This window comes from Pseudophryne corroboree, chromosome 1 (assembly GCF_028390025.1).
Source record: "Pseudophryne corroboree isolate aPseCor3 chromosome 1, aPseCor3.hap2, whole genome shotgun sequence".
NCBI classification, from domain to species: domain Eukaryota; kingdom Metazoa; phylum Chordata; class Amphibia; order Anura; family Myobatrachidae; genus Pseudophryne; species Pseudophryne corroboree.
In genome coordinates, this window is record NC_086444.1 from 983,682,745 (window position 1) to 983,710,515 (window position 27,771).

The 27,771-nt window shown below is 47.9% G+C and overlaps 1 protein-coding gene across 4 annotated transcripts in view; it reads left to right on the forward strand.

Annotated features, from left to right (window-relative positions):
- The window catches only part of SH3D19 (SH3 domain containing 19), a 238,035-nt gene that overhangs the window by 189,376 nt on the left and 20,888 nt on the right, over nucleotides 1–27,771 (forward strand). For all 4 annotated transcript variants that reach the window (XR_010177471.1, XM_063920564.1, XM_063920565.1 and 1 more), the window contains exons 13-14: nucleotides 8,460–8,600; nucleotides 12,086–12,152. Coding sequence is in view for 3 of the 4 variants with exons in the window: in XM_063920564.1 (XP_063776634.1) it covers nucleotides 8,460–8,600; nucleotides 12,086–12,152 (208 nt within the window). In the remaining variant the exon portion in view is untranslated. The remainder of the gene's footprint in view (nucleotides 1–8,459; nucleotides 8,601–12,085; nucleotides 12,153–27,771) is intronic.

Genomic DNA, 27,771 nt, shown 5'->3' on the forward strand with positions numbered 1-27,771 from the left:
GCCCCACAGTGCCAGATACATATATGCCCCACAGTGCCAGATACATATATGCCCCACAGTGCCAGATACATATATGCCTCACAGTGCCAGATACACATGACCCCCCAGTGCCAGATATACATGTCCCCCCCAGTGCCAGATATGCCCCCAGTGGCAGATATATATGTCTCCACAGTGCCAGCTATGCCCTTAGTGCCAGATATATATGTCCCCAAAGTGTCAGCTATGCCCCCAATGCCAGTGTCCCCACAGTGCCAGATATGCCCCCAGTGCCAGATTTACATGTCCCCACACAGTGCCAGATATGCCCCCACAGTGCCAGCTATACCCCTAGTGCCAGATATATATGTCCCCAAAGTGCCAGCTATGCCCCCAATGCCAGATATGCCCCCAGTGCCAGATATACATTTCCCCACACAGTGCCAGATATACATGTCCTCCCAGTGCCAGATATACATGTCCTCCCAGTGCCAGATATACATGTCCCCCCAGTGCCAGATATACATGTCCCCCCAGTGCCAGATATACATTTCCCCCCAGTGCCAGCTATGCCCCCAATGCCAGTGTCCCCACAGTGCCAGATATGCCTCCAGTGCCAGATATACATTTCCCCACACAGTGCCAGATATACATGTCCTCCCAGTGCCAGATATACATGTCCTCCCAGTGCCAGATATACATGTCCCCCCAGTGCCAGATATACATGTCCCCCCAGTGCCAGATATACATTTCCCCCCAGTGCCAGCTATGCCCCCAATGCCAGTGTCCCCACAGTGCCAGATATGCCTCCAGTGCCAGATATACATTTCCCCACACAGTGCCAGATATACATGTCCTCCCAGTGCCAGATATACATGTCCTCCCAGTGCCAGATATACATGTCCCCCCAGTGCCAGATATACATGTCCCCCCAGTGCCAGATATACATTTGCCCCCAGTGCCAGCTATGCCCCCAGTGCCAGATATACTTGTCCCCACAGTGCCAGTTATGCCCCCAGTGCCAGATATATATGTCCCCACAGTGCCAGCTATGCCCCCAATGCCAGTGTCCCCCCAGTGCCAGATATGCCTCCCAGTGCCAGATATACATGTCCCCCAAGTGCCAGATTTATATGTCCCCACAGTGCCAAATATATATGTCCCCACAGTGCCAGCTATGCCCCCAATGCAGGTGATCCCACAGTGCCTTAGCTGCCGGTCCGCGAGCTCTGATTGGCTCATGGACCGGCGCTGAATTGAAGCGTGACACCGCTGCCGGAGACAACTGTATGTGCCGGACAGCGGTGGCCAGGAGCCGGCTGAGCCGCATGCGGTGGATGAAAGAGCCGCATGCGGCTCGAGAGCCGCGAGTTGGCCACCCCTGTATTACATTGTTATCATTGTCACTGTATCTCAGGGGTGGCCAACCCGCGGCTCTCGAGTCGCATGCGGCTTTTTCATCCGCCGCATGCGGCTCAGCCGGCTCCTAGCCACCGCTGCCCGGCACATACAGTTGTCTCCGGCGGCGGTGTCACGCTTCAATTCAGCGCAGGTCCGTGAGCCAATCAGAGCTCGCGGATCGGCAGCTAAGGCTGCCGGACAGCGAGCTCTGATTGGCTCATGGACCGGCGCCTAATTGAAGAGAGACACAGCCGCTGTCCTCCCCTCACAGACAGCAGCATGTATATCTGGCACTGGGGGCATTGTTGGCACTGTGGGGACATGTATACCTGGCACTGGGGTCATAGCTGGCACTGGGGAGACATGTATATCTGGCACTGGGGGGCATATCTGGCACTGTGGGGACACCTGCATTGGGGGCATAGCTGGCACTGTGGGGACATATATATCTGGCACTGGGGGCATAGCTGGCACTGTGGGGACATATATATCTGGCACTGGGGGCATAGCTGGCACTGGGGGGAAATGTATATCTGGCACTGGGGAGACATGTATATCTGGCACTGGGGGGGTCGTGTATCTGGCACTGTGGGGCATATATGTATCTGGCACTGTGGGACATATGTTTCTGGCAGTGTGGAGGCACCCATTTTTTGACATTTTTATATGTATGTGGCACTGTACTGGGGCATTATATGTATTTGGCACTGTACAACATGACTAAAAATGGAGTTATGACACAAGGTCATACTCCTACAAAGTCATAACGATAGGTGTGCGCACAAAATGGGGTGTGGCTTTGTGAAAACTAGGCCATGCCCCCATTTTTGCATGCGTGCCTTTGGCGCGCGCATGATACTGGCTCTTGCCCTTGACTACAGATCTTTTCTGGCTCTTTGCCTCGGACTGGTTGGCCACCCCTGATGTATCTGATTTGCCCTAACGATAGTCAACGAGTTAACTTTCCTGTGTGTGTTGCCTTCAAGAATGTTTACTTGCCCCATCATTCCCTCTTCCAGTGGAGACTACAATCTAGTTTCCTACTACAGGCATACAAATGTGCATTCACACCCACTGTAAGTCACAGGTGTTTAGCGAATAGCCCTGTTAACCTATCTAGCAAGTAGTAGGGAGCACAGGAAAACACAGGTTGAATATATAAATTCCATTCTGCCATTTCCAAATATAGTTTCTCTGACGTCCTAGTGGATGCTGGGTACTCCGTAAGGACCATGGGGTATAGACAGGCTCCGCAGGAGACTGGGCACTCTTAAAAGAAAGATTAGGTACTATATCTGGTGTGCACTGGCTCCTCCCTCTATGCCCCTCCTCCAGACCTCAGTTAGTATCTGTGCCCGGCCAGAGCTGGATGCACCCTAGGGGCTCTCGTGAGCTTCCTAGAAAAGAAAGTATTTGTTAGGTTTTTTATTTTCAGTGAGATCTGCTGGCAACAGACTCACTGCTACGTGGGACTGAGGGGAGAGAAGCGAACCTACCTGCTTGCAGCTAGCTTGGGCTTCTAAGGCTACTGGACACCATTATCTCCAGAGGGATCGAACGCAGGCCCAGTCCTCGGTCGTCCGGTCCCGGAGCCGCGCCGCCGTCCTCCTTGCAGAGCCAGAAGAACGAAGAGAAGTTGAAAATCGGCGGCTGAAGACTCCGGTCTTCATTAAGGTAGCGCACAGCACTGCAGCTGTGCGCCATTGCTCCCTTAGCACACCACACACTCCGGTCACTGATGGGTGCAGGGCGCTGGGGGGGGCGCCCTGGGCAGCAATTAGATTACCTTACTTGGCGAAAAGCACATAATACAGTCTGATAAACTGTATATGTGCATTAACCCATTAAAGTACATAAAAGGACAGAAGCCCGCCGCTGAGGGGGCCGGGCCTTCTTCCTCAGCACACCGGCGCCATTTTCTCTTCACAGCTCAGCTGGAAGGAAGCTCCCCAGGCTCTCCCCTGCAGTATCCTGGTACACAAAGGGTAAAAAAGAGAGGGGGGGACACATAAATTTAGGCGCAAAACTGTGTATATAAGCTGCTATAGGGGAAAAATCACTCAGTTTAGTGTACATCCCTGTATTTTATAGCGCTGTGGTGTGTGCTGGCATACTCTCTCTCTCTCTCTCCAAAGGGCCTGGTGGGGGAACTGTCTTCAAATAGAGCATCCCCTGTGTGTGTGGTGTGTCGGTACGCGTGTGTCGACATGTCTGAGGTAAAAGGCTCCTCTAAGGAGGTGATAGAGCGGATATGTGTGTGGGAGGGTGTCTCCGTCGACAACGCCGACACCTGTTTGGATATGTGTAAGTGCTGAGGTAAAATTATTGCACAAAAGGTTAGGGAACAGAAAGGAAATCTACCCTCGTCTGTCCCTATGTCACAGAGTCCTTCAGAGTCTCTCTATGTTCACTATCCAAAATAACAAAGTATCGATACGGAGTTTAACTCCACTGTCGACTACGATAATGCAAAGTTACAGCCAAGAGGGCTAAAAGATATTCAATATATGATTATTGTAATAAAAGATGATTTGCATATCACTGATGACTCATCTGTCCCTGACACGAGAGTACACATGTTAAGGGGAAGAATGCTGAGGTAAATTTCCCTCCTCTCATGAGGAAAAAGAGCGGGAATCTCCAGACAAGAGACGGCAGCTTCCCACAAGAGTATTCTCAGGCTGTATCCTTTCCCCACTAGGGCCAGGATGTGTTGAGAATCTTCCCCTTGGGTGTCCTGTTTGCACTAGCTATTCTCAGGGATCCTGCAGATAGTGTGCACATTCTAGTATACTACCCAGACCGGCGATTGTGTCGGCATGGGTTTATAGCGCTGTGGCAGCGTGGACAGGTACCTTATCAGCAGAGATTGAGACCCTAGTATGCATATAAATATTTTAAGATGCTGTCTTAAGTGTTAGATATATAATTATAAAGCATGCCTAAAGGGACATGAGTATACTGGGTCCTAGAGACAAAAGCTATGTCGATTTCTGCTTGACATGTCCTGTAGAATATACATTGGACAGATGATGCCGACTTAAGAGGCATATGGAAGGCTGAGGATTGTGTGGAGAAAGGTTCTCGGGCCTGGTCTCCACAGCTATAGCTGGTATTTCTGATATTTTGCCTTATATTCCTGCACAGCCTAGGAAAGCACGACATTATTAAATACAACTTTTCGAATAAAGAAACAAGAAAGTCTGAGGTGCGTCCTTTCTTGTCAGAGCCGGGGGCAGAGGAAAGAAGCTGTACAACACAGCTAGTCCCCAGGAACAGAAGTCCCCCCCGGCCTCTACAAAAATCCACCGCATGTCGCTGGGGCTCCACAGGCGGAGCTAGGCTCGGTGGGGACACGCCTTCGTAAGTTCAGCCACAAGTGGGTTCACTCCCTGTTAGATCCCTGGGCAATAGAAATTGTATCGCAGGGATACAGGCTGGACTGTGAGAAGATGCCCCCTCACCGAGGACCCGGCGGGCTTCCCCCCAAGAGAGGGAGCCAGTGTTAACTGCAATTCGTAAATTGTATCTTCAACAGGTGGTGGTCAAGGGTCCCCTCCTTCAACAAGAGGGTGTTATTATTCGACCATGTTATAATCCCGAAACCAGACGGTTCGGTTAGACCCATATTGTATTAAAATCCCTGAACATATACCTGAAAAGGTTCAGGTTCAAGATGGAATCGCTAAGAGCGGTCATTGCAAGCCTGAAATGAATCGGGACATAAGGGATGCATACCTTCGTGTCCCCATTTATCCACCTCATCAGGCGTACCTCAGAATTGCGGTACGGGATTGTCATTACCAATTTCACCAAGGTAATGGCGGATATGATGGTGCTCCTGCGGAAGCAAGGTGTCACTATTATCACATACTTGGATGATCTCCTCATAAAAGCGAGATCAAGAGAGCAGTTGCTGGACAGCGTATCACCTTCTCTGGAAGTGAAACGGCAACACGACTGGATTCTATATATTCCGAAGTCTCAGTTGGTTCCTACAGCTCATCTGCCTCGCCTAGGCATGATCCTAGACACAGACCAGAAGAGGGTTTATATCCCGATAGAGAGAGCTCAGGAGCTCATGACACTGGTCAGGAATCTATTGAAAACCAAAACAGGTGTCAGTGCATCACTGCACTCGAGTCCTGGGAAGGATGATGGCATCATACGAGGCCATCCCCTTCGGCTGGTTCCATGCAAGGACAATGGAACTTACTGAACAAGTGGTCCGGATCACATCTTCAGATGCATCGGTTAATCACCCTATCCCCCAGGGCCAGGGTGTCTCTCCTGTGGTGGCTGCGGAGTGCTCACCTTCTCAAGGGCCGCAGATTCGGCATTCAGGACTGGGTCCTGGTGACCACGGATGCAAGCCTCCGAGGGTGGGGGGCAGTTACACAGGGAAGAAAATTCCAAGGTTTGTGGTCAAGCCAACAGACTTCACATCAATATCCTGGAACTAAGGGCCATATACAACGCCCTAAGTCAAGCGGAGTTCCTGCTTTGCGACCAACCGGTTCTGATCCAGTCAGACCGCAGGGGCTCATGTAAACCGCCAGGGCGGCACAAGGAGCAGGGTGGCGAGGGTAGAAGCCACCAGAATTCTTCGCTGGGCGGAGAATCACGTAAGCACACTGTCAGCAGTGTTCATTCCGGGAGTGGACACGACCTCCACCCGGGAAAGTGGTGACTTCATCAGGAAGTCTTCACGCAGTTTTGCAAATTGATGGAAACTGCCTCAGGTGGACTACATGGCGTCCCACCTCAATAAAAAGATAAAAAAGGTTTTACGCTGGGTCAAGGGACTCTCAGGCGATAGCTGTGGTCGCACTAGTAACACCGTGAGTGTTCCAGTCGGTCTATATATTCCCTTCTCTTCCTCTCAGACCCAAGGGCTGAGAATTGTAATAAACGGAGGAGTGTGAACAATATTCTTTGCTCCGGATTGGCCAAGAAGGACTCGGTACCCGGAACTGCAAGAAATGCTCTCAGAGGACCCATGGCCTCTGCCTCTCAGTCAGGACATGTTGCAACAGGGACCCTGTCTGATCCAAGACTTACCGCGGCTGCGTTGGACGGCATGGCGGTTGAACGCCGGATCCTAGCGGAAAAGGGCATTCCGGATGCAGTTATTCCTACGCTGATAAAGGCTAGGAAAGACGTGACAGCAAGACTTTTTCACTGTATATGGCGAAAATAGGTTGCTTGGTGTGTGGCCGGGAAGGCCCTACAAAGGAATTCCAGGGGGGTCGATTCCTGCACTTCCTACAGTCAGGAGTGACTATGGGCCTAAAATTAGGATCCATAAAGGCCAAGATTTCGGCCCTATCCCTTTTTCTCTCTCAAAAAGAACTGGCTTCACTGCCTGAAGTTCGGACGTTGTTACAGGGGTGCTGCATATTCAGCCCCTTTTGTTCCTCCAGTGGCACCTTGGGATCTTAACGTGTGTTGGATTCCTAAAATCCCACTGGTTTGAGCCACTTAAGACCGTGGAGCTAAAATATCTCACGTGGAAAGTGGTCATGCTTTTGGCCTTAGCTTGGACTAGGCGTGTGTCAGAATTGGCGGCTTTGTCATGTAAAAGCCCATATCTGATCTTCCATATGGAAAGGGCAGAATGGAGGACTCGTCCCCAATTTCTCCCTAAGGTGGTATCGTTTCATTTGTACCAACCTATTGTGGTGCCTGCGGCTACTAGGGACTTGGAGGATTCCAAGTTGCTGGACGTAGTCCGGGCCCTGAAACTTTTTGTTTCCAGGACGGCTAGAGTCAGAAAAACTGACTCGCTATTTATCCTGCATGCACCCAACAAGCTGGGTGCTCCTGCTTCAAAGCAGACTATTGCTCGCTGGATCTGTAGCACGATTCAGCTTGCACATTCTGCGGCTGGACTGCCGCATCCTAAATTAGTAAAAGCCCATTCCACGAGGAAGGTGGGCTCTTCTTGGGCGGCTGCCCGAGGGGTCTCGGCTTTACAACTTTGCCGAGCTGCTACTTGGTCGGGTTCAAACACTTTTGCAAAATTCTACAAGTTTGATACCCTGGCTGAGGAGGACCTTGAGTTTGCTCATTCGGTGCTGCAGAGTCATCCGCACTCTCCCGCCCGTTTGGGAGCTTTGGTATAATCCCCATGGTCCTTACGGAGTACCCAGCATCCACTAGGACGTCAGAGAAAATAAGAATTTACTCACCGGTAATTCTATTTCTCGTAGTCCGTAGTGGATGCTGGGAGCCCGTCCCAAGTGCGGACTCTCTGCAATACATGTATATAGTTATTGCTTAACTAAAGGGTTATTGTATGAGCCATCTGTTGAGAGAGGCTCAGTTATTGTTCATACTGTTAACTGGGTATAGTTATCACGAGTTGTACGGTGTGATTGGTGTGGCTGGTATGAGTCTTACCCTGGATTCCAAATCCTTTCCTAGTAATGTCAGCTCTTCCGGGCACAGTTTCCCTAACTGAGGTCTGGAGGAGGGGCATAGAGGGAGGAGCCAGTGCACACCAGATATAGTACCTAATCTTTCTTTTAAGAGTGCCCAGTCTCCTGCGGAGCCCGTCTATACCCCATGGTCCTTACGGAGTACCCAGCATCCACTACGGACTACGAGAAACAGAATTACCGGTGAGTAAATTCTTATTTTTATGTTCCACGACCCAGATGTATAGCCTAACATATGAATAATCTGTTCCAGTCCTTTTAAATATGCTTTAAGTCTAGAATGTTTTCTCCATATACTTTAAATATCCATTTTAAAACACCAGGAAAATCTAACACCTTCCAGATTTAGGCTAGTGGCATACTGGGCGTTATCATAGAATGTATAAGCTCTCTCTTAACAGTCAGTACATATGATCGTGGCGTTCCCAAAACTAAACTATGTGGGTGCTCAAAGCAATGCTAGTAGCCTTGGCAAAAGCCAGCTGATTAACCCATGCACTGCTAAGTCACTGCACTTAGCATTTTTAAGTCATTGCATTGCCCTCTTTAAGTCATTGCATTTACCTACAGGATAATAAAGTGCATGCATATGTTGCACAGCTGTAAAGTTAATGTTTGCTTTGTATCTAACACATACAGCGTGGAGATGTACTGGTGCTACTGGATCAAAAAGATGATAAATCTATCCACTGCCAAAAGGGAGGCGTAACGGGGGACGTTAAGGTGGCGAATGTAAAGATCATAACTCCTCTAGATGACAGCTTGGAAAGCAATCAAAAAGTAAGCATCTTCCTGTGAGAATGCTGGTGATTTTCGTAATGTGCCCAACCTGGTGTGTTATATAACTGGTAAGGAGAACCACAATAAATTCCAAGTGGATGTAGTTCATAAACAGTGTTACTCCATTTAGTTAGTCCATTGAGGGGCAGATGTATTAAGCCTGGAGAAGTGATAAAGCAGTGATAAGTGCAAGGTGATAACGCACCAGCCAATCAGCTCCAATATGTAAATTGTCAGGAGCTGATTGGCTTGTGCGTTATCACCTTCCATTTATAACTGCTTTTGTCACTTCTCCAGGCGTAATACATCTGCCCCTTAGTTCTTGACCCTTACTCTTTTTTCCTCTTTTCCCCAACTGGCTTCTTGGCCCTATCGCCACCCTTTATTGCCCTTGAATCGGATTCCCAGCCTCTGTAGTCTGACCTGCAACCACCAAAATGTTCTCACACCACAGAACAACATTAGAGAAAATCCCACTCACTCTCTAACTTTCTTCTGTACCTCTCTATCCCCTCTTATTTCAAATCTGGAGAATGAAGATATTTCTGCCTCTGAGATGGGAATGTTAATGAACCATAGAAGTGTTAATGGCACTATAAACTGTGATTAAACAATCCCTAACGCCTCATATAGAAGAGCTATTTAGCAATTGTTGGAGTTTGTCCAGAAAGACATCACAACCTCATATATGGCATGTCACACCTCTTTAATCACTCAGAAAAAGTGAGTGAAAAATATTTTTATTAAATTGAATACACAATATTGTCATAGATGAACACATTTAACAGCATAAAACATTATCTGATAGTTCAAATAATGCTTTCAAAATCTTGCATCGCCTCCCAATCCTCCAACTCCTTCAATTATTCGTATCTTCCAACACCTGTCCACCTTTCTTTCCTCCACCCCGACTTGAGCACAGTTAACACGCATTTATCCTTCAAACTCTTCACTCTCTTGGGCTCCATTACACTGCCCTATCATAGCAGTCCTCATACTTGTCTAACAGTTCCTTCCAGTGGCGGCGGAAGGCTGCCACTGTTCATGATGCTTGGTCCAGAGGAGGAGAGAGAGCCCCTGCCGCCGGCCGAGTACCGGCACCTGCATGGGACTGGTGAACGAGCAATAGCGGTGGCTTGAGAGCACATTCGCAAAGCACCGGCTTCTATGGACTGCATCGTCTGCAGCCCATAGAGGCCGGCTTTGGTTGATGATCAGGTAGGGGGAGCGGATTTGCTCCCTGCCTGATTGTCAACCCAAGCTGGCCTCTATGCTAAGCATAACCCGGTCTGGCAGTCCCAGAGGGAGGAAACACCTCCCAATGAGAGTGCCTATCCTGTGGGTGACTGTCAGGTAGGACAATATGAAGTTACTGCCAGTCATGGTGTAGCCAGTGCAGACACGGTTTGCAGCTGGGTCACTGCAGTGGCAGATTTTACTGGGGGGCTGCAGTCCTGCAGCCCATAGGTAAAAATCCACCTCTGGTTCCTCTTATATCTCTAACTCCCTCTCTCTGCCTCTTCATTTTGATGTCTCACAAGGCTCTGGCCTTGGCTTACTCCTCTCTCTGCACCTTCTCGCTTTTGGCGATCTCATCAGCTCTTTCCGTCTCCATTACGACATGTATACTGATGATAAAAAATCTGCTTCTCCTTCCCTGACCTCTCTTCCACCGTGTCTCGCATCCCCAACATTATCTCTTCCATCTAATCCTGGGTGTCTCAGAGCTTTTTTAAACGAACATGTTGTAGACGGGTGTAGTATGGCTGACCAGCGGTCTCCTGACCGCCAGTCAGCTTACCGACGCCGGGATCCCGGCGGGGAGGGGCGAGTACAGCAAGCCCCTTGCGGGCTCGCCACGCTGCGGGCTCGGTGGCGACCTACGCACGGGTTCTATTTCACTCTATGGGTGTCGTGGACACCCACGAGTGGAAATAGTCCCTGTTGGTCGGCATGCCGACCATCGGGATAGTGGGGGTCGGGATGCTGGAGGAGGTCATGTGACAGTCGGTCTCCCGACCGTCGGTCACATGAATACCACCCGTTGTAGACATATGGGTGTATTCAATGAATGTTGGATCCTCTCTAACGGTTCACTATTCAATGCATTCCGACAATGCAGATTCGACTTGTTAATAAGTCGAATCTGCATTACCCTAAAGCTGTCGAAAACAAACGTGTTTTCGACAGAAACATGTGGATCCACGGCAAATCCTCCGATCCATGAGTTTTTCGAAAAGTGCCGTTTTTTCAAACAGTCGGAAATACCGGCACCAATTGAATACACCCCTAAGTTTATGGTCTCTCCACATATCCCAGCATGTCCAGCCACAGTTTTAGCATGTCCTGACAGCAAACTATGACATGAAATGCTGGGATGTATAGTTCTACAACAGCTACCCCTGGACTATACCTTTTAAAGGGAAATAAAATAATAAATTATCTTAGTGAACATTAAAGCCTGATTATGACCCCATGGAGCCCTGGACAAGATAGTAATTTAGGGCTTTTCTTCCTTTCTTTGTCAAATAGAAACACATAGAAACATGTTCGTATAATGTGGCCCCATGGTACCAACTAAAGCTGGGTACACATTAGACAATTTTTTAAAACTATTTGGCCAATTCTGACGCATTGAAACAACAAATTGTTAAAATCGTCCAGTGTGTACCCACTATGTCGCTGACTATGTGCGCTCCGGCGGGTCGTCAGCAAAATTGCCCCTCAAACTGCATGCAACATTGCAGGTGAGTGCAGATGAGTGCAGCATGATCCCCGCTTCCCCCCACCACACACACACACACACTGCCGGCATCGTCGCTGCCAATGTTGTGCTGGGTACACATCGTGTAATGTGTACCCAGCTTAAGTCACAGGTTTCTTAATGCATGATCTGGCACAGAACTTTTCCTACTTATAGTAGCACGCCAGGATAATATACAGACCCAAAAGTCCACAATACATAGTATCCACTCTTTGGTTGCCAGTGCTATATGTACAATATGTTTTCTGAGAGCCATATTATTATAGAGTGTATTACAAAGAGCTCAATCCCTACTGGCAATTGCATTAAAAATGCTGATTCCCATATGATCAGTGTTCTAGTGCGTTTTCCATGGTGACCAGTCTAATACAATGGCAGCTGGAGTTCAGTTCAGTGCATGAGAGAGACTGCACAGGGCTGCTGTCAGCCAGGACCGCAACTCCATTCTCCGAGACCCAGCAGCAACGCTTAGGGCTACAGTGTTGCCTCTATTGGGGTTGGTTTGAGGGAGATGCAGCTGTGTCCACCACATATGACACAATGCATCCTTGGCATCAAGTGGGGTATTGGATAGGCCATCATAATACACTGCCTTATGAGGCACCATGTCCCTGTACTAGTTACACTAAACTATTCATGGCCATGCAGAATTAAGTACATCTTCTTAATGTTGTAAAATTGTTGTTTACTTTTAACATGATTCTTCTTTTCTTGTCTTAAGGACTTGCCCCAGAGAATGGAGGACAGCCATACACCTCATGCATTGGTGCTGCATGACTTTACTGGAGGTAAATAAGGCAATCCTCTGCCTACTCTATCCTTATTAGTTTTGCTCCACACACATATTTACTCTTACTTCTCAGGCCACCTATTATAGGATGACTCCCCCCCCCTTCCCTTCCCTCTATTTCAGCCTCTGTTGGTAATGGGTATAGAATGCTTTTGACATTATTGATATTTTGTTACTGTACTTACATGGGACCTAAACTTTTTTTCACGTGTTCACATTTCCCTAAAAAACTTTTACTAAACTTAGCATGGTTAGGCCTGTCATGTTACACAGGATTTCTTAAACCTTTTCCTTTTGGACCTCTTTTTTTTATTTTTATTTATTTTTTTAACCCAAAATCTTAAACTTTCGTTCATATGTGCTCCAATAGTATGAATTAGATATGATTTTCTAGCGTAAAAATAAAAGTAAGTATTGCTGTGAAATAAAGTGCACCACATCCCATACATCTCCCATTCTTTTCTTGAACTGTAATAAAATGGTGAGTTTCTATGTCACATGAAGGGTGTAAAAATTCATGGTCAATTGAAGTAAGATAATCACATGCAATAAAATAAATGATTGTAAATAGTCATACAATAAAGTGCACTAAGCAAAAATAAAAAAAAGCTAAATATAACCAACTAGTATTCAAGTGTTAAGTTGTGTATAAAACAAATGAGGTAAGTGAAATATACCTATGAGTTTCACTAGCAAATTACAAAAAGGATACCAAAATCACATAAAAATGCTAAAAAAAAGAGATATAGGATAAAATATGTTCAGTGAGATAAGTGTGGAATAAAGCAACCAGTTCATATGTCAAGATCCTCAACAGCATACTAACCTACATATTTTTAATAAACAATGTGTATTTTATCCTTTTCTTGGTTCTTAAATAAAGTACAAAGGTAATATTTAAATATGGATTATGTTCTAATGATATGCTTATTGGTCATATACACCATTTTAGTACAAGGAGACCAAAACCCTTAAAAAGTTGACCACAAATATTAAGGGTGCTATTCCTTCCTTTTTAGCACTGAATAATATGTCAAATATAGGTGTCAAATAGAATTCAGGTTCTTTTAATTCGATACATTTGCATGAAGAAAAAAAACAGCACTGAGGCCATCTAGTGTTCATACTGTGAATTCTCGTTTACTTACTGCCCCCGGCTGTGGCATTATCTCTCTGACTAGTGGAGCCCGGTGCTGGTGTTAAAAATACGGGGGACCCCTACGCTTTTTGTCCCCCCGTATTTTTTGCACCAGGACCGGACGCAGAGCACGGTGCTGGTTGTGAAAATACGGGGGATCCCCTGTCAATTTTTTCCCCGTATTTTTACAACCAGGAGCGGCTCAAAGAGCCCGAGGCTGGTTATGCTTAGGAGGGGGGACCCCACGCAATTTTTTTCTGGGTTTTTTAAACATTTTTGTGCCGTCCAAAAAGTCGAATCCAGGACGCACATATCCGTCAATTGGTCCGTTTTTCAACAGCGGGACTGTCGAATCCGTTTTTTATTGAATATGTCGAATTCGGGTCCCAACGGGAGGGTATGTGACTGTCGAATTTAAAAACGGTCGAATTCCAGCCGGAATTCAACCGCAATTGCATAGACCCCTATATCTGGATTCTGTATGATAACCTGGCCATCGGGATGCCGGCGGTGAAGAGACCAACGCTGGGATTCCGACAGCCGGAATACCGGCAGTGAGCGCAGTGTGTCTCCTCGCGGGCTCGCTGCGCTAATAACGCTTCGGGCCCGGTGGCGACCTTTGGTCACCACAGGGTTATTTACCCTCAGGTGTTGGCGTGGACCACCATCTGAGTGGGGATTTCGCCCGACGGTCGGGATTCTGACTGCCAGATTTCACCGGGTGTCAGGATTCCGACGTCAGTCTCCTGACAGCCGGGATCCGGACATCCGGAAAATTGAATGCCTCCCCTATATCTGTCTGCCTGTCTGTCTCTATCTGTCTCTTAAACATACACAGTTGTCAAAGAATATTTAACTTGCTTGGCGGAACATTTTGGCTCCATGAGATAGAATTATTACACGCTTCCCCTTAAATTAAGTGATGGGGATCATTTTTGACATACTGTGACCTCTACATGACATTGAGTTGCAGCTACTTAAAGTTTTAAAATGTTCCTTTAGAAAGTATGGGAGGTAGGGCACCCCACTGAGACTCTGTTCGCTTCAAAAACTAGTGATGAAATTTATTGGGTCAAACAAGAAACTCCAATCCAATCTCATAGCCTCTGCCGCTGGTGGCCTGCGCATATCTAATCTCCTCATGTACTATTAGTCAGGCAGATTAGCTCAGTGTGTGCAGTGTATTTCCCGCATGGCAGAAGGGTTTGGACATGGAGACTGCCGTGTCAGGTGGCTATGCAGTTTATTCCTTCTTTGCCTATTATCACACCATAGGCCCACCCTTCACTTCATCACTTCTTGGCTATATGGGCACGTTGTAACAGACTGGCCAGTTTATCCCTTTCATCATCTCCAGTTTTACCACTGGGGTGTATCCCTGCCTTCCTCCCCCATCTCCCTCCACACATGTCAATGATCTGGTCTAAACCTGGGTTCTTACTAATGAACTTCCTCCTATATGCTGGATCAATGATCTGGTCTAAACCTGGGATCTTACTAATGAACTTCCTCCTATATGCTGGACTCTTCCCTCTATATGATGATTTGATTAAACTTCCTGGGTTTTTAGGGAGCAGTTCTAGCAGTACCTGTAGTTTAATCAAATTGATACTGGCCTGTCTCTGTCTATTCCCTGATGAAAATGCTGCTGCATTGACGTGGGCTGGAAGTGTCTGTCATTGTGTGTTTTATTCCTGAGTGCCGCTGTTGAAACTTGTTTGTGTATACTGTGTATACCCTCTATCTGTCTCTATGTCCATGCTGCCTCTCTATCTGTCCCTGCATTCCTGCTGCCTCTCTGTCTGTATGCCCCTGCTACCTCTTTCTGCCCCTAAGTCCCTGCTGTCTATCTATGTCCCTATGTCTTTGCCGGCACTCTCTCTCTGTGGCCCTGCCGCCACTCTCTCTGTCTCTATGTCCCCGCCGCCACTCTCTCTGTCTCTATGTCCCCGCTGCCATTCTCTCTCTAGAGATCTGAGTAGGGGGGCCCTTTAAAAATGTTGCTATGGTACCCACAAAGTTCTAATCACGCCCCTGCCTCTATATAAATATGGTGCTGATTCAGAGGTGGACGCTAATGGCACCTCTGCAGAATTATGCAAAAGCTACGTGAGGTGTATTAAGTAAAAAAGTAACCCTGGATTCTGTGATGCGCTGCTGCACCTGAAGGGGCAGCACGGGATCATCTGCGTGCACATAGGACATCTAGTAACCCTGAGGTTACTCAGGATGTTGTGGGACCAGATCTGTGCGTGTGCAGTGTGGTGCCTGCTCATGTGCAGATCATTAAACATCGGAGATTTATGTAAATCTCAGAATCCGGCTCTATATGTGTAACCAAATATCTCCCCCTATTAGTTAATAACACAGTTCTGTAACATGACTTTTTTCTTTTATCTTTGGCCTAATCTGAGCTATGCCAGTTCAGGAACTCCAACGGCACATCGTGTCCTACCGGCATTACAACATAGAGGTGCGAGAGAGAACCTGAGATTTGGGCACTACCATAAGTTCCCGATGGGTGTGGATCATTAGATCGACAGTGTCTAGGTCGACAATGTTTAGGTCGACCACTATAGGTCGACAGTCACTAGGTCGTCAGGGTTGGAAGGTCGACAGGGTTTCTAGGTCGACATGAGTTTTTTGTGGCGGGGGGGGTTGGTGTCTTTTTCTTCGTAGAGTGACCGGGAACCCCAATTAGTTCACCGTGTCCTGCTTTGCTCGGCACAGATTACCGTTCCAATCGTCCACGTGGATCGTTAAGTGTGAAAAAGTACCAAAAACAAACTCATGTTGACCTTTTGACACGTCGACCTTCCAACCCTGTCGACCTAGTGACTGTCGACCTATAGTGGTCGACCTAAACATTGTCGACCTAGACAGTGTCGATCTTCAGACCGGATCCCGTGCCCGATATGTGCTCAGCTGAGCAAGGGAGAGATGTAACAAACCTTCTAAAGAGTTTGTTGTCCATAGCAACCAATAAGCTTCTAGCTATCGTTTATCATATATTTTCTATAAAATGATAGCTAGAACCTGGTTGGTTGCTATGGGCATTGTATGGTGGTCACTGGGATGCTCCTTGTATCGAATATCTCTCACTGGAATGGTAGACAGAGGCATTGTGATTTATTTTTTCTTCTACACCGCAAGGAAAAATGTGAGACCAGTGGGTGTTTAACAATGGATGAGACCCCAGTCAGAATGATCTATTTTGTAGTGATCTTTTACCAAGTCGGTGCTAATGTTTGGAATTCCCTGCTGTTGGATTATGTAGTCATAATCATTTAATGTGTCTACTTGTCACTCTGGTGTGCTGACTCTGCCTACCAGTACAATGCCTCACCTACTGGTATGATCACCCACTGTGTCACCATCTTTCTGCTGAGGCCACTACATGAGGCCACTTTTCATATTTTTCCAGGGCCACTTTAAGTTCCCAATCCACCCTTGTCTGGCATAGAAGAAACGTGAATGATAAATCAAAGTAAATGTACCAGGAGGGTATTGACAAACCATTAGAAAGTTATCGGAAGATGGAATCCCTTTTTAACATTATCTTATACTGTGAATTTCTTACCCTGTTTCCAAGACAAAGACATTGTCAATTATTAAGTTAACTTGTTAATTAAGTGAAAGGGAGACATGATATTTTCCGGGAGATGTATCAAGCCACGGAGAGAGATAAAGTTGGGTATTTTCCCAAAGCAAATGATGCTTCTAACTACAGGTATAATTTAATGCACTGTGCAAGTGTCAGAAGATGATTGGGTGCTTTGTACATTTCCACTTTCTCTCTCTCCAAGTCTTGATACATCTTCCAAGAGTGCTGTATATAAAATACGAGTGACAACAGAGTAACAGTCATATCAGTAATAATTTGCGGACCCTGTGAAATTATCATGCAATAAAGAACGGAGACTCAGTCAATGAATACATAAAACATATTTAGTTTATGCTAAAATATAAAAAAATGTATTATGAATAATATTTAACAATTAATATTTGTGAGACATCTCAGAAAACAGTCGGTTTTGGAGGCTGCCCACAAATATTAAACAGCCCCTGAATGTATGTATTGGGTGCTACAGTAGATATTGAAGATATCTGCTGCATTCCTCCTATTGTGATTGCAAAGCAGCCACCAAAAGTTTCTATGGCAGTTATTATTATTATTAAATTTTATTTATAGGGCGCCACAAGTGTTTTGCAGCGCCGTACAAAGGACAGTACAGGGAGACAAAACTTAGCATAACAGTAAATAAATAACAAAAATGGAGTGCAGGTAACAAAGAGCACCACAATTCTCATACACAATACAGCTTAGATATAAGTAGTGAGGGAGTGATCATTGTACTACTTGGGGCTGGCGGCCATAGATAGAGAGGGGCCATTTATCAGCAGGAGAAAAAGCAGGTAAAGATGGTCGCTGAGTGAAATGTGTCAAGAAGAGGGCTTAGACAAGAGGAAAGAGGGCCCTGCTCTGAAGAGCTAACAATCTAGTGGGGAGGGGCAACAGACAGATGACATGAGGTGCAAGCAAGCAGGTAGAAGCCTGATGGTGGTATGCGAGCAAAGCAGAGATGTCCAAGGCATGGGGCAGGGAGTTGGAGGAGCAGCCTAAGGACTAGGTTATGCATTGGAGGGGTACGCTTTGATAAATAGGTGGGTTTTCAGTGCCTGTTTGAAGCTTTGCAAGGTCGGGGAGAGTCTAATGGAGCGGGGGAGCGCATTCCACTGAAGGGGTGCAGCACGGGCAAAATCCTGAACTCGTGCATGGGAAGCAGTGACCAAGGCAGAGGAGAGGCGAAAACTGCGAAACTCGCCAAGCTCCAGAATGTGAAGCATTTCTGAGCTTGGCCCGGCAGCTAATGAAGTTTCTGAATGGCGTTTGTATCCCGTGGGCTACATTATGCAATTCTTCCCAGGAGAAGGATCCTTGGTATCCCTCTGCATTGAAGTAAAGTGATCGCATTAGCGATTATTTTACTTCTTATACATTGCAGGGACGGGCATGAGATTGATACTCATTATGGCATAAAAGCTACACCTCTGGACTCACAAAGAGTCATCCTTCAGCACTCAGGAGAGGAAAAAACCCCTGGGGGGGAAGCATCTGGGGAACCATGGCGTCAGGATTGCCCTTCCCTCTGAACATTAAGAGGTGTACTAATAGGGGGATCAGTATCATATCACGGCACACGGGATCCTATTGGTCGACAGGGGTGAGTAAGGGGTGTTTTCCTCTGTCCCCACCCCCTTAACCCTCCCTGTCCGCAGCCTAACACTGACCTCCCCCTAACTCTAACCCTCCCGCGGAGGTGCCTAATCCAAACCTTTGTCCCCACTGCCTACACCTAACCCTCCAGGTCGACACCCATTAGGTCGACACCCATTGGTCAAAAAAAGGACAAAAAGGTCGACATGACTTTAGGATTTTTTCATACTTTACGATCCACGTGGACTATGATTGGGAACGGTAACCTGTGCCGAGTGCAGCGGTAGTAGAGCGAGACACCTTGCCCGCAGCATGGCGAGGGAAGCAAGCCATGCAAGGGTATACGGTGCACTATTTGGGGTTTCCGGTCACTTGAAGGAGAAAACTACACCAAAAAAACATTAAAAACTCATGTCGACCTTTTTACATGTCGAACGTGTTCATGTCGACCTAATGGCCACGTCGACCTATTTTCAGTGTCAACCTACCCACTATCGACCTTCGACCTTCAGTCCCATACCCAACTCGCTCTTTTCACAGCTTAACACTAACCTCTCCCCACCCGCAGCCTAAATCTAACCCCCCTGGGAGCTATGGCTAATGGGAGGGGTAGAATACTTACCTATACCTGCCTATACTTGCTAAAGGTCAACTGCTGTGTAGACTAAGATGATAAAATGAAAAAACATTGTTAGTGGATGAACAAGCAGAGAGACATACTGCAAACAGTGGTGTGGTTGTATAGAGAGACAAATCTCTCTATATACATATGTTAAGGGGGTACTTACGGAGAGATCCATGCTTAAAATCTAAGCAATCTGACTAGATTGCTTAGATTTTAAGCACAGATCACTTGTGTGTAGCCCCCTCAGCGATAGCGATGCGCGGCCCCGCACATCGCTATCGCCGCTGCTAGATTGAGCCTGCATGCAGGCCAATCTAGCACGTCGCTCATTTCACCCGCTGGGTGAAATGAGCAGCCCCCGTCCTCCCCCGCATCGCTCAGCACACATCGCGCTGTGCTGAGCGGCGGGAGAGATGTGTGCTGAGCGGTTCGCTCAGCACACATCTCTCCCATATATACCCTCCTTTACTCTAACTATTGAGGTCATGGAAAATGCCTAAAATAAAGACAATTGGGGGGGGGGGGATAAGTTCTTTCTTATAGTAATAAGTGGGTACCTTCAGAATAGAAATTTGACCAGTAAATAATAAAAGTTTTAAATTGCTAACATTTAGGGGTCAATTAAATTTGGTACGAGTTGCCATTGCTGCGATGTTTCAACATCGGCAACGGCACCCAAACTCGCACTCCTTGTGGCCAGATAGGGCTGCGGGCACTTTTGAGCGAGTTTAGGCTGCCGGAAAGTGCGGCTGTTGTAAGACAAACTCGCACCTAATTAAATTGACCTCCTAGTTGTTAAATGTGATAAAATAGTAAAATATAATGGTGTAATTGTGAGCCTGATTCAGTTGTGTTTGTTAAAGTGATCGTTGCTGCAATCGTAGGCTGAGCAAGTCTCCTAGACATTGAGGGCTCTACAGCAACCACACAGGTCGCAATGGGTCATTTATACACGTGCATGGAAAGGTGTTTGAACAGAAATGACACGCCTGTGTACAGTTAGCCACCCCAGTTACCATCCCAAATGCTGACTTCCTGTCAGTCACTTTGCAGTGGGATCCTTTATGTGAGTTAATATATCTGCCCCCAGTTCATTGATAAAAAGGTCACCCAGTTCACTATCTCCAGAGGAGCAGCTCTACCAGTTTTGACATTAGGGGAAACGAACAGAGAAAAGTAGTCTCCCCACTACTACTGTGGGCATTATGTGTATAAAGGGCACTACTACTGTGTGCATTATTTGTAAGGGGCATTACTACTGTGGGCATTATGTGTATAATGGGCACTACTGTGTAGCATATTGTGACTAAGGGGCGCTACTGTGTGACGTAATGTGAATAAAAGAAACTACTATGTGGCTTTCCATGAATCAGAGCACTACGTGCGGTGTAATGTATATAAGATTGTGATTTTGTTTGACATAATTTGAATTGGGAGTACTATTGTGTGGTGACGCCCCTTCTTTGTGAGACCACACTGCTTTTTTCAGCCAGCTAGCTGTCACTTTATGGGAGGGCTCAAATTTATAATTTGCAGGGGGGTGCCAAACACCTTAGCACCGCCCCTGCTCCCACACCATGTGTATGTCCCATACTGAGCTGCCCCCTCCTGCATGATTTGTATTGTCCAATCTCCCCCACCATAGTCTGTTTTGTACTGTGCTCTCAATACCCCCCACCACACACACAATTACACAAGTATGGTAACTTACCTCCTGCATGTTATCGTCCAGTCCTTACTGCCTCTGCGACCCCTCCCGTCGTCTTCAACTGACACTTTGCCGGTCACCCGACACTCTGCAAATCTCTTTGCCAGAACCTTTACAGATGATGATCTAAACAACCATAATTTCGTGGTCAGGCATACTATGTGTATAATTGTCCTACTACATTTTGTTACATACTTTCAATTTTATTCATTTGCAATTTAGTAGGATTTTGGTACTTACCGGTAAATCCTTTTCTCCTACTCCGTAGAGGATGCTGGGGACTCCAAAAGGACCATGGGGTATAGACGGGATCCGCAGGAGCTTGGGCACACTGAAAAGACTTAAGACTGGGTGTGAACTGTCTACTCCCTCTATGCCCCTCCTCCAGACCCCAGTTATAGGAACTGTGCCCAGGAGAGACGGACATTTCGAGGAAAGGATTTTTGTGTAAACTAAGGGCTACAAACATACCAGCCCACACCACAACCATACCGTACAACCGGAGTAACAGTAAACCAGAGAACAGTATGAAAAAATAACAGCAACTGGCTGAAACCAGAAATACACAACCCGTGTATAAACTAAGTGAACCGACAAAAGAACATTACAGGAACAGTCCGCACTGGGATGGGCGCCCAGCATCCTCTACGGACTAGGAGAAAAGGATTTACTGGTAAGTACCAAAATCCTATTTTCTCTTACGTCCTAGAGGATGCTGGGGACTCCAAAAGGACCATGGGGTTTATACCAAAGCTCCAGACCGGGCGGGAGAGTGCGGACGACTCTGCAGCACCGACTGAGCAAACGCAAGGTCCTAATCAGCCAGGGTATCAAACTTATAGAACTTGGCAAACGTGTTTGAACCCGACCAAGTAGCCGCTAGGCAGAGCTGTAGAGCTTAGACGCCCCGGGCAGCCGCCCAAGACGAGCCCACCTTCCTGGTAGAATGGGCTTTCACCGACTTCGGCACCGGTAATCCGGCCGAAGAATGAGCCTGCTGAATCGTACTACAAGTTCAGCGTGCAATAGTCTGTTTTGAAGCAGGATGACCAATCTTGTTGGAAGCGTACAGGACAACCAGTGCCTCAGTTTTCCTGGCAACCGCCGTACGGGCAACGTAGATCTTCAACGCCCTCACTACATCCAGAGACCTGGGAACTGTCCCAGCATCCCTGGCCACCGGTACCACAATAGGTTGATTAATGTGAAACGAGGAGACTACCTTTGGTAAAAATTGTTGCCGAATCCTCAATTCTGCCCTATCCGAATGAAAGACCAAGGCCCTCATTCCGAGTTGTTCGCTCGTTGCCGAGTTTCGCTATATTGCGATTAGTCGCTTACTGCGCATGCGCAATGTTCGCAGTGCGTCTGCGCCAAGTAAATTTGCTAAAATGTTAGGTATTTTACTCACGGCATAACTAGGATTTTTCATCGTTCTGGTGATCGGAGTGTGATTGACAGGAAGTGGGTGTTTCTGGGTGGAAACTGGCCGTTTTATGGGTGTGTGAGGAAAAACGCAGCCGTTTCTGGGAAAAACGCGGGAGTGGCTGGAGAAACGGGGGAGTGTCTGGGCGAACGCTGGGTGTGTTTGTGACGTCAAACCAGGAACGAAACTGACTGAACTGATCGCAGTGGTAGAGTAAGTCCCAAGCTACTCAGAAACTGCAAAGAAATTTCTATTCGCAATTATGCGAATCTTTCGTTCGCAATTCTGCAAAGCTAAGATTCACTCCCAGTAGGCGGCGGCTTAGCGTGTGCAAAGCTGCTAAAAGCAGCTAGCGAGCGAACAACTCGGGATGAGGGCCCAAGTACGGGCTTTTATGAGATAAGGCTGCCAACTCAGACACCCGCCTGGCAGAAGCCAGTGCCAACAACATGACTACCTTCCAGGTGAGAAACTTCAACTCAACCTTACGCAAAGGCTCAAACCAGGAAGACATGAGAAACTGTAAGACCACGTCCAGATCCCACGGGGCCACAGGAGGCACAAACGGAGGATTGATATGCAAAACTCCCTTCACGAACGTCTGAACCTCTGGGAGGGCCGCCAGTTCTCTTTGAAAGAAAATAGACAATGCCGAAATCTGCACCTTGATGAAGCCCAACTTCAGGCCTGCATCCACACCAGCCTGCAAAAAGTGGAGAAAACGCCCCAAGTTAAATTCTTCCACAGGAGCCTTCTTAAACTCACACCAGGAAACATACTTCTTCCAAATACGGTGATAATGCTTCGCCGTGACCTCCTTCCTAGCCCTGAGGAGAGTAGGTATGACCTATCCTGGAATACCTTTACGAGCTCAGATCTGGCGCTCAACTTCCATGCCGTCAAACGCAGCCGCGGTAAGTCTGGAAACACGCATGGACCCTGCAACAACAGGTCCTCTCTTAGAGGAAGCGGCCAAGGATCTTCCACTAGTAATTCCTGAAGGTCCGGATACCAGGCCCTTCTTGGCCAATCTGGAACTACGAGAATCGCCTGAACCCTTGCTCGCCGAATGATCCCCAGTACCTTTGGAATGAGAGGAAGTGGAGGGAACACATACACCGACTTGAACACCCACGGAGACACCAGGGCATCCACCGCACTGGCTTGGGGGTCCCTTGACCTGGAACAATACCTCGGAAGCTTCTTGTTGAGACGAGACGCCATCATGTCTATCAGAGGGAGTCCCCAACGCTTTGTCACGTCTGCAAACACCTCTTGATGAAGAGCCCACTCTCCTGGATGGAGATCGTGTCTGCTGAGGAAGTCTGCTTCCCAGTTGTCTACTCCCGGAAGGAAGACTGCTGACAGGGCGCTCAGGTGTTGTTCTGCCCAGCGAAGGATTCTTGTGGCCTCCGCCATTGCCGCTCTGCTCCTTGTGCCGCCTTGACGGTTGATATGTGCCACCGCTGTGACGTTGTCTGACTGTACCAGGACAGGTCGACCCTGAAGAAGGCTTCTTGCCTGTAGAAGGCCGTTGTAAATGGCTTTTAACTCGAGAACATTTATGTGGAGACCCGCTTCCTGGAACGACCATTTCCCCTGGAAGTTCCTGCCTTGGGTGACTGCACCCCAGCCCTGGAGACTCGCATCTGTCGTCCGAAGTACCCAATCCAGGATACCGAACCGGCGTCCCTCTAGAACAGGCATTCCCAACCACGGTCCTCAAGGCACACTAACAGTGCAGGTTTTAGTGATATCCAGGCTTCAGCACAGGTGACTTAATTAGTAGCTCAGTTATTTTGATTTAACCATCTGTGCTGCAGCCTGGATATCACTAAAACCTGCACTGTTGGTGTGCCTTGAGGACCGCGGTTGGGAATGCCTGCTGTAGAAGGTGAGACTCTTGTAGCCACCACAGGAGGGAAATCCTGGCTCTGGGAGATAGACTTCTCTTCCGGTGCATGTGCAGGTGAGACCCGGACCATTTGCTCAGCAAGTCCCACTGAAACACCCGGGCATGAAACCTGCCGAACGGAATGGCTTCGTACGTCGCCACCATCTTCACCAGAACGCGTGTACATTGATGGATGGACACAGTCTTCGGCTTCAGAAGTTCCCTGACCAACAACTGCAGTTCTAGAGCCTTTTCTTGTGGAAGTAAAACTCTCTGTAATTCCGTGTCGAGAACCATGCCCAGAAAGGACAGCCGGGTGGTCGGAATCAACTGAGATTTTGGTAAATTTAGCAGCCAACCATGCTATCGAAGCACCGACAGCACCAAGTCCACACTCATTAGCAACCTTTCCTTGGACCTCGCTTTTATCAGGAGATCGTCCAAGTACGGGATAATTGAAACCCCCTGCTTGCGAAGGAGAACCATCATTTCCGCCATGACCTTGGTGAACACTCTCGGGGCCGTGGAAAGGCCAAACGGCAACGTTTGAAATTGGTAATGAGAGTCCTGTATCGCAAACCTGAGGAAGGCCTGATGCGAAGGAAATATCGGGACGTGTAAGTAGGCATCCTTTATGTCGACTGACGCCATACAATCCCCCCCTTCTAGGCTGGAAATCACAGCTCGAAGAGATTCCATCTTGAACTTGAAAACTTTCAAGTATGGATTGAGGGATTTTAGATTCAGAATCGGTCTGACCAAACCATCCGGTTTCGGCACCACAAATAGGCTCGAGTAGAACCCCTCCCCCCATTGTGACGGGGAACTGGAACAATGACCTTCTGATGACACAATTTTTGTATCGCTGCCAACACCAGCTCCCTGTCCGGAAGAGACGCTGGTAAGGGCGAAACGAAAAACCGGTGAGGGGGCACCTCCCGAAACTCCAGCTTGTGTCCCTGAGATACAATCTCTAGGACCTAAGGATCGAGGCCTGAACGAATCCAGACCTGACTGAAGACTCGGAGACGCCCCCCCACCGGTCCGGACTCCCCCAGGGAAGCCCCAACGTCATGCGGTGGACTTGGTAGAGGCAGGGGAGGACTTTTGGTCCTGGGCACCTGAAACGGCAGGCGACTTCCTACCTCTTCCTTTACCCTTTGAAGCGAGGAAGGACGAACCCTTTCCACGCCTGTATTTATTAGGACGAAAGGACTACATCTGCTGTTGCGGTGCCTTTTTGTGCTGTGTGCGAACATAGGGAAGAAAAGAGGACTTACCCGCCGTCGCGGTAGGGACCAGGTCCGCCAAGCCGTCCCCAAACAAGACATTACCTTTGAAGGGTAAAGCTTCCATAGCTCTCTTAGAGTCGGCATCAGCATTCCATTGATGGATCCACAACGCCCTCCTAGCCGATATTGACATGGCATTGGCTCTTGATCCCAAAAGACAAACATCCCTCGCCGCATCCTTCAGGCAATCTGCAGCAACCTTGATATAACCAAGAGTCAGAAGAACATTATCTTTTTCAAGGGTATCCATGTCAGTGGCCAAATTCTCGGCCCATTTAGCAATAGCACTACTCACCCACACCGACGCCACTGCAGGTCTGAGCAATGCGCCTGTATTAGCGAAAATGGACTTCAGAGACGTCTCCAGCTTGCGATCCGCCGGATTTTTGAGAGCTGCCGTGTCCAGAGACGGAAGCGCCACCTTCTTAGACAAACGAGATGGAGCTTTGTCAACATTTGGAGACGACTCCCATTTTTCCCTGTCATCAGAGGGGAAAGGATACGCCATGTAAATCCTCTTGGGAATCTGCCACCTCTTATCCGGCGACTCCCAAGCCTTTTCACAAAGAGTATTCATTTCATGAGAGGGGGAAATTTCACTTCAGGTTTTTTCCCTTTGAACAAACAAATCCTTGTTTCCTGCACCGCAGGTTCATCAGAAATGTGTAAAACATCCTTTATAGCCACAATCATGTAATGAATACTCTTTACGAAATGCGGATGCAAAGCCGCCTCAGAAAAATCGACCTCAGAGTCAGAGTCGGTATCAGTATCTGCCACCTGAGTAAACGGCCGCTTCTGCGAGCCCGATGGGGTCTGTACCTGAGATAAAGCCTCCTCTATGGACTTTTTCCACACCTGCGTCTGTGACTCAGACTTATCTAACCTCTTAGATAACGAAGCTACATTCGTATTGATTGTAGTTAATAACGTGGGTAAATCAGGTGTCGGCTGCGCGACAGACCCAAATCCAGACCCACAACTTCACCCCCTACAACCTCCTCCGGTGAATCACATTCAGCCTCCGACATGTCGACACAATTGATCGACACAGCGACACACACAAAATGCCTCAGCTAGGGGACAGGCCTATAGTGAAGCCCAGAGAGAGACCCAGAGGGAGTATGCCAGCTCACACCCCAGCGCCTATATATCCCTATAGGGGATATATAATACCAGCGCTGCTAGAATAAACTAATGCACCACACTGCGCCCCCCCCCCCCCCCCCCCTGAGAAATCTCCCCGTTACTTGCGGGGAGCGATGGAGGTCCGGCCCAGCGTCTCCTTGCCGCCGCGTGGAGGAGAGGAAGATGGCGCCGTGAGCCGCGCGCTAAGCTCTGCCCCTTCCCGGTGTGCTTCAGCGCGCCTGATTTGAAAATGCCGGCGGGGGTCGATGAACGGTGCCGAGGCACCGACAGTGCTTCTGCCGGCTACCCGGACCACAGTGACCTGCTGCTCAGGACGCCCCCCCCAGCGCCCTCACCCTGCGAGTGCCATCTGCGCTGTACCTAGTCACCGAAGTCTTCTGCCGTCCTGAAGTCTTCTGATCTTCTCATACTCACCAGACTTCTTTTTTCTGGCTTCTGTGAGGGGGTGACGGCGTGGCTCCGGGAACAAGCAGCTAGGCGCACCAAGTGATCGAACCCTCTGGAGCTAATGGTGTCCAGTAGCCGAGAAGCAGAGCCCTTAAACTTTGAAGAAGTAGGTCTGCTTCTCCCCCCTCACTCCCACGATGCAGGGAGCCTGTAGCCAGCAGGTCTCCCTGAAATAAAAAAACCTAACAAAAAGTATTTTCCAGAGAAACTCAGGAGAGCTCCCCTGTGAGTGTCCAGTCAGTCCTGGGCACAAAGTCTAACTGGGGTCTGGAGGAGGGGCATAGAGGGAGGAGCCAGTTCACACCCAGTCTTAAGTCTTTTCAGTGTGCCCAAGCTCCTGCTGATCCCGTCTATACCCCATGGTCCTTTTGGAGTCCCCGGCATCCTCTAGGACGTAAGATAAATCTATTTTATTGACTTTTTTCATTCAAAACCAAGATCCTGTCTCTTCTGCTCCAGGTTTTATCTTCCCTAGTGCTAGGACCATGTTAATATCATACAATAACCACAGTGTGCAGGTTACAGTCATAATTATAGAGCTACTGTAACTATCCTTTATATTAGAAATGACGTGTATAAGGGGCACTACTACTGTGGGCATTGTGTATAAGGGGCACTACTGTGGTCATTATGTATAAGGGGCACTGCTATGGGCATTATGTATAAAGGGCACTACTGTATGGCATTAGGTGTACAAGGGCCACTACAACTGTGGACATT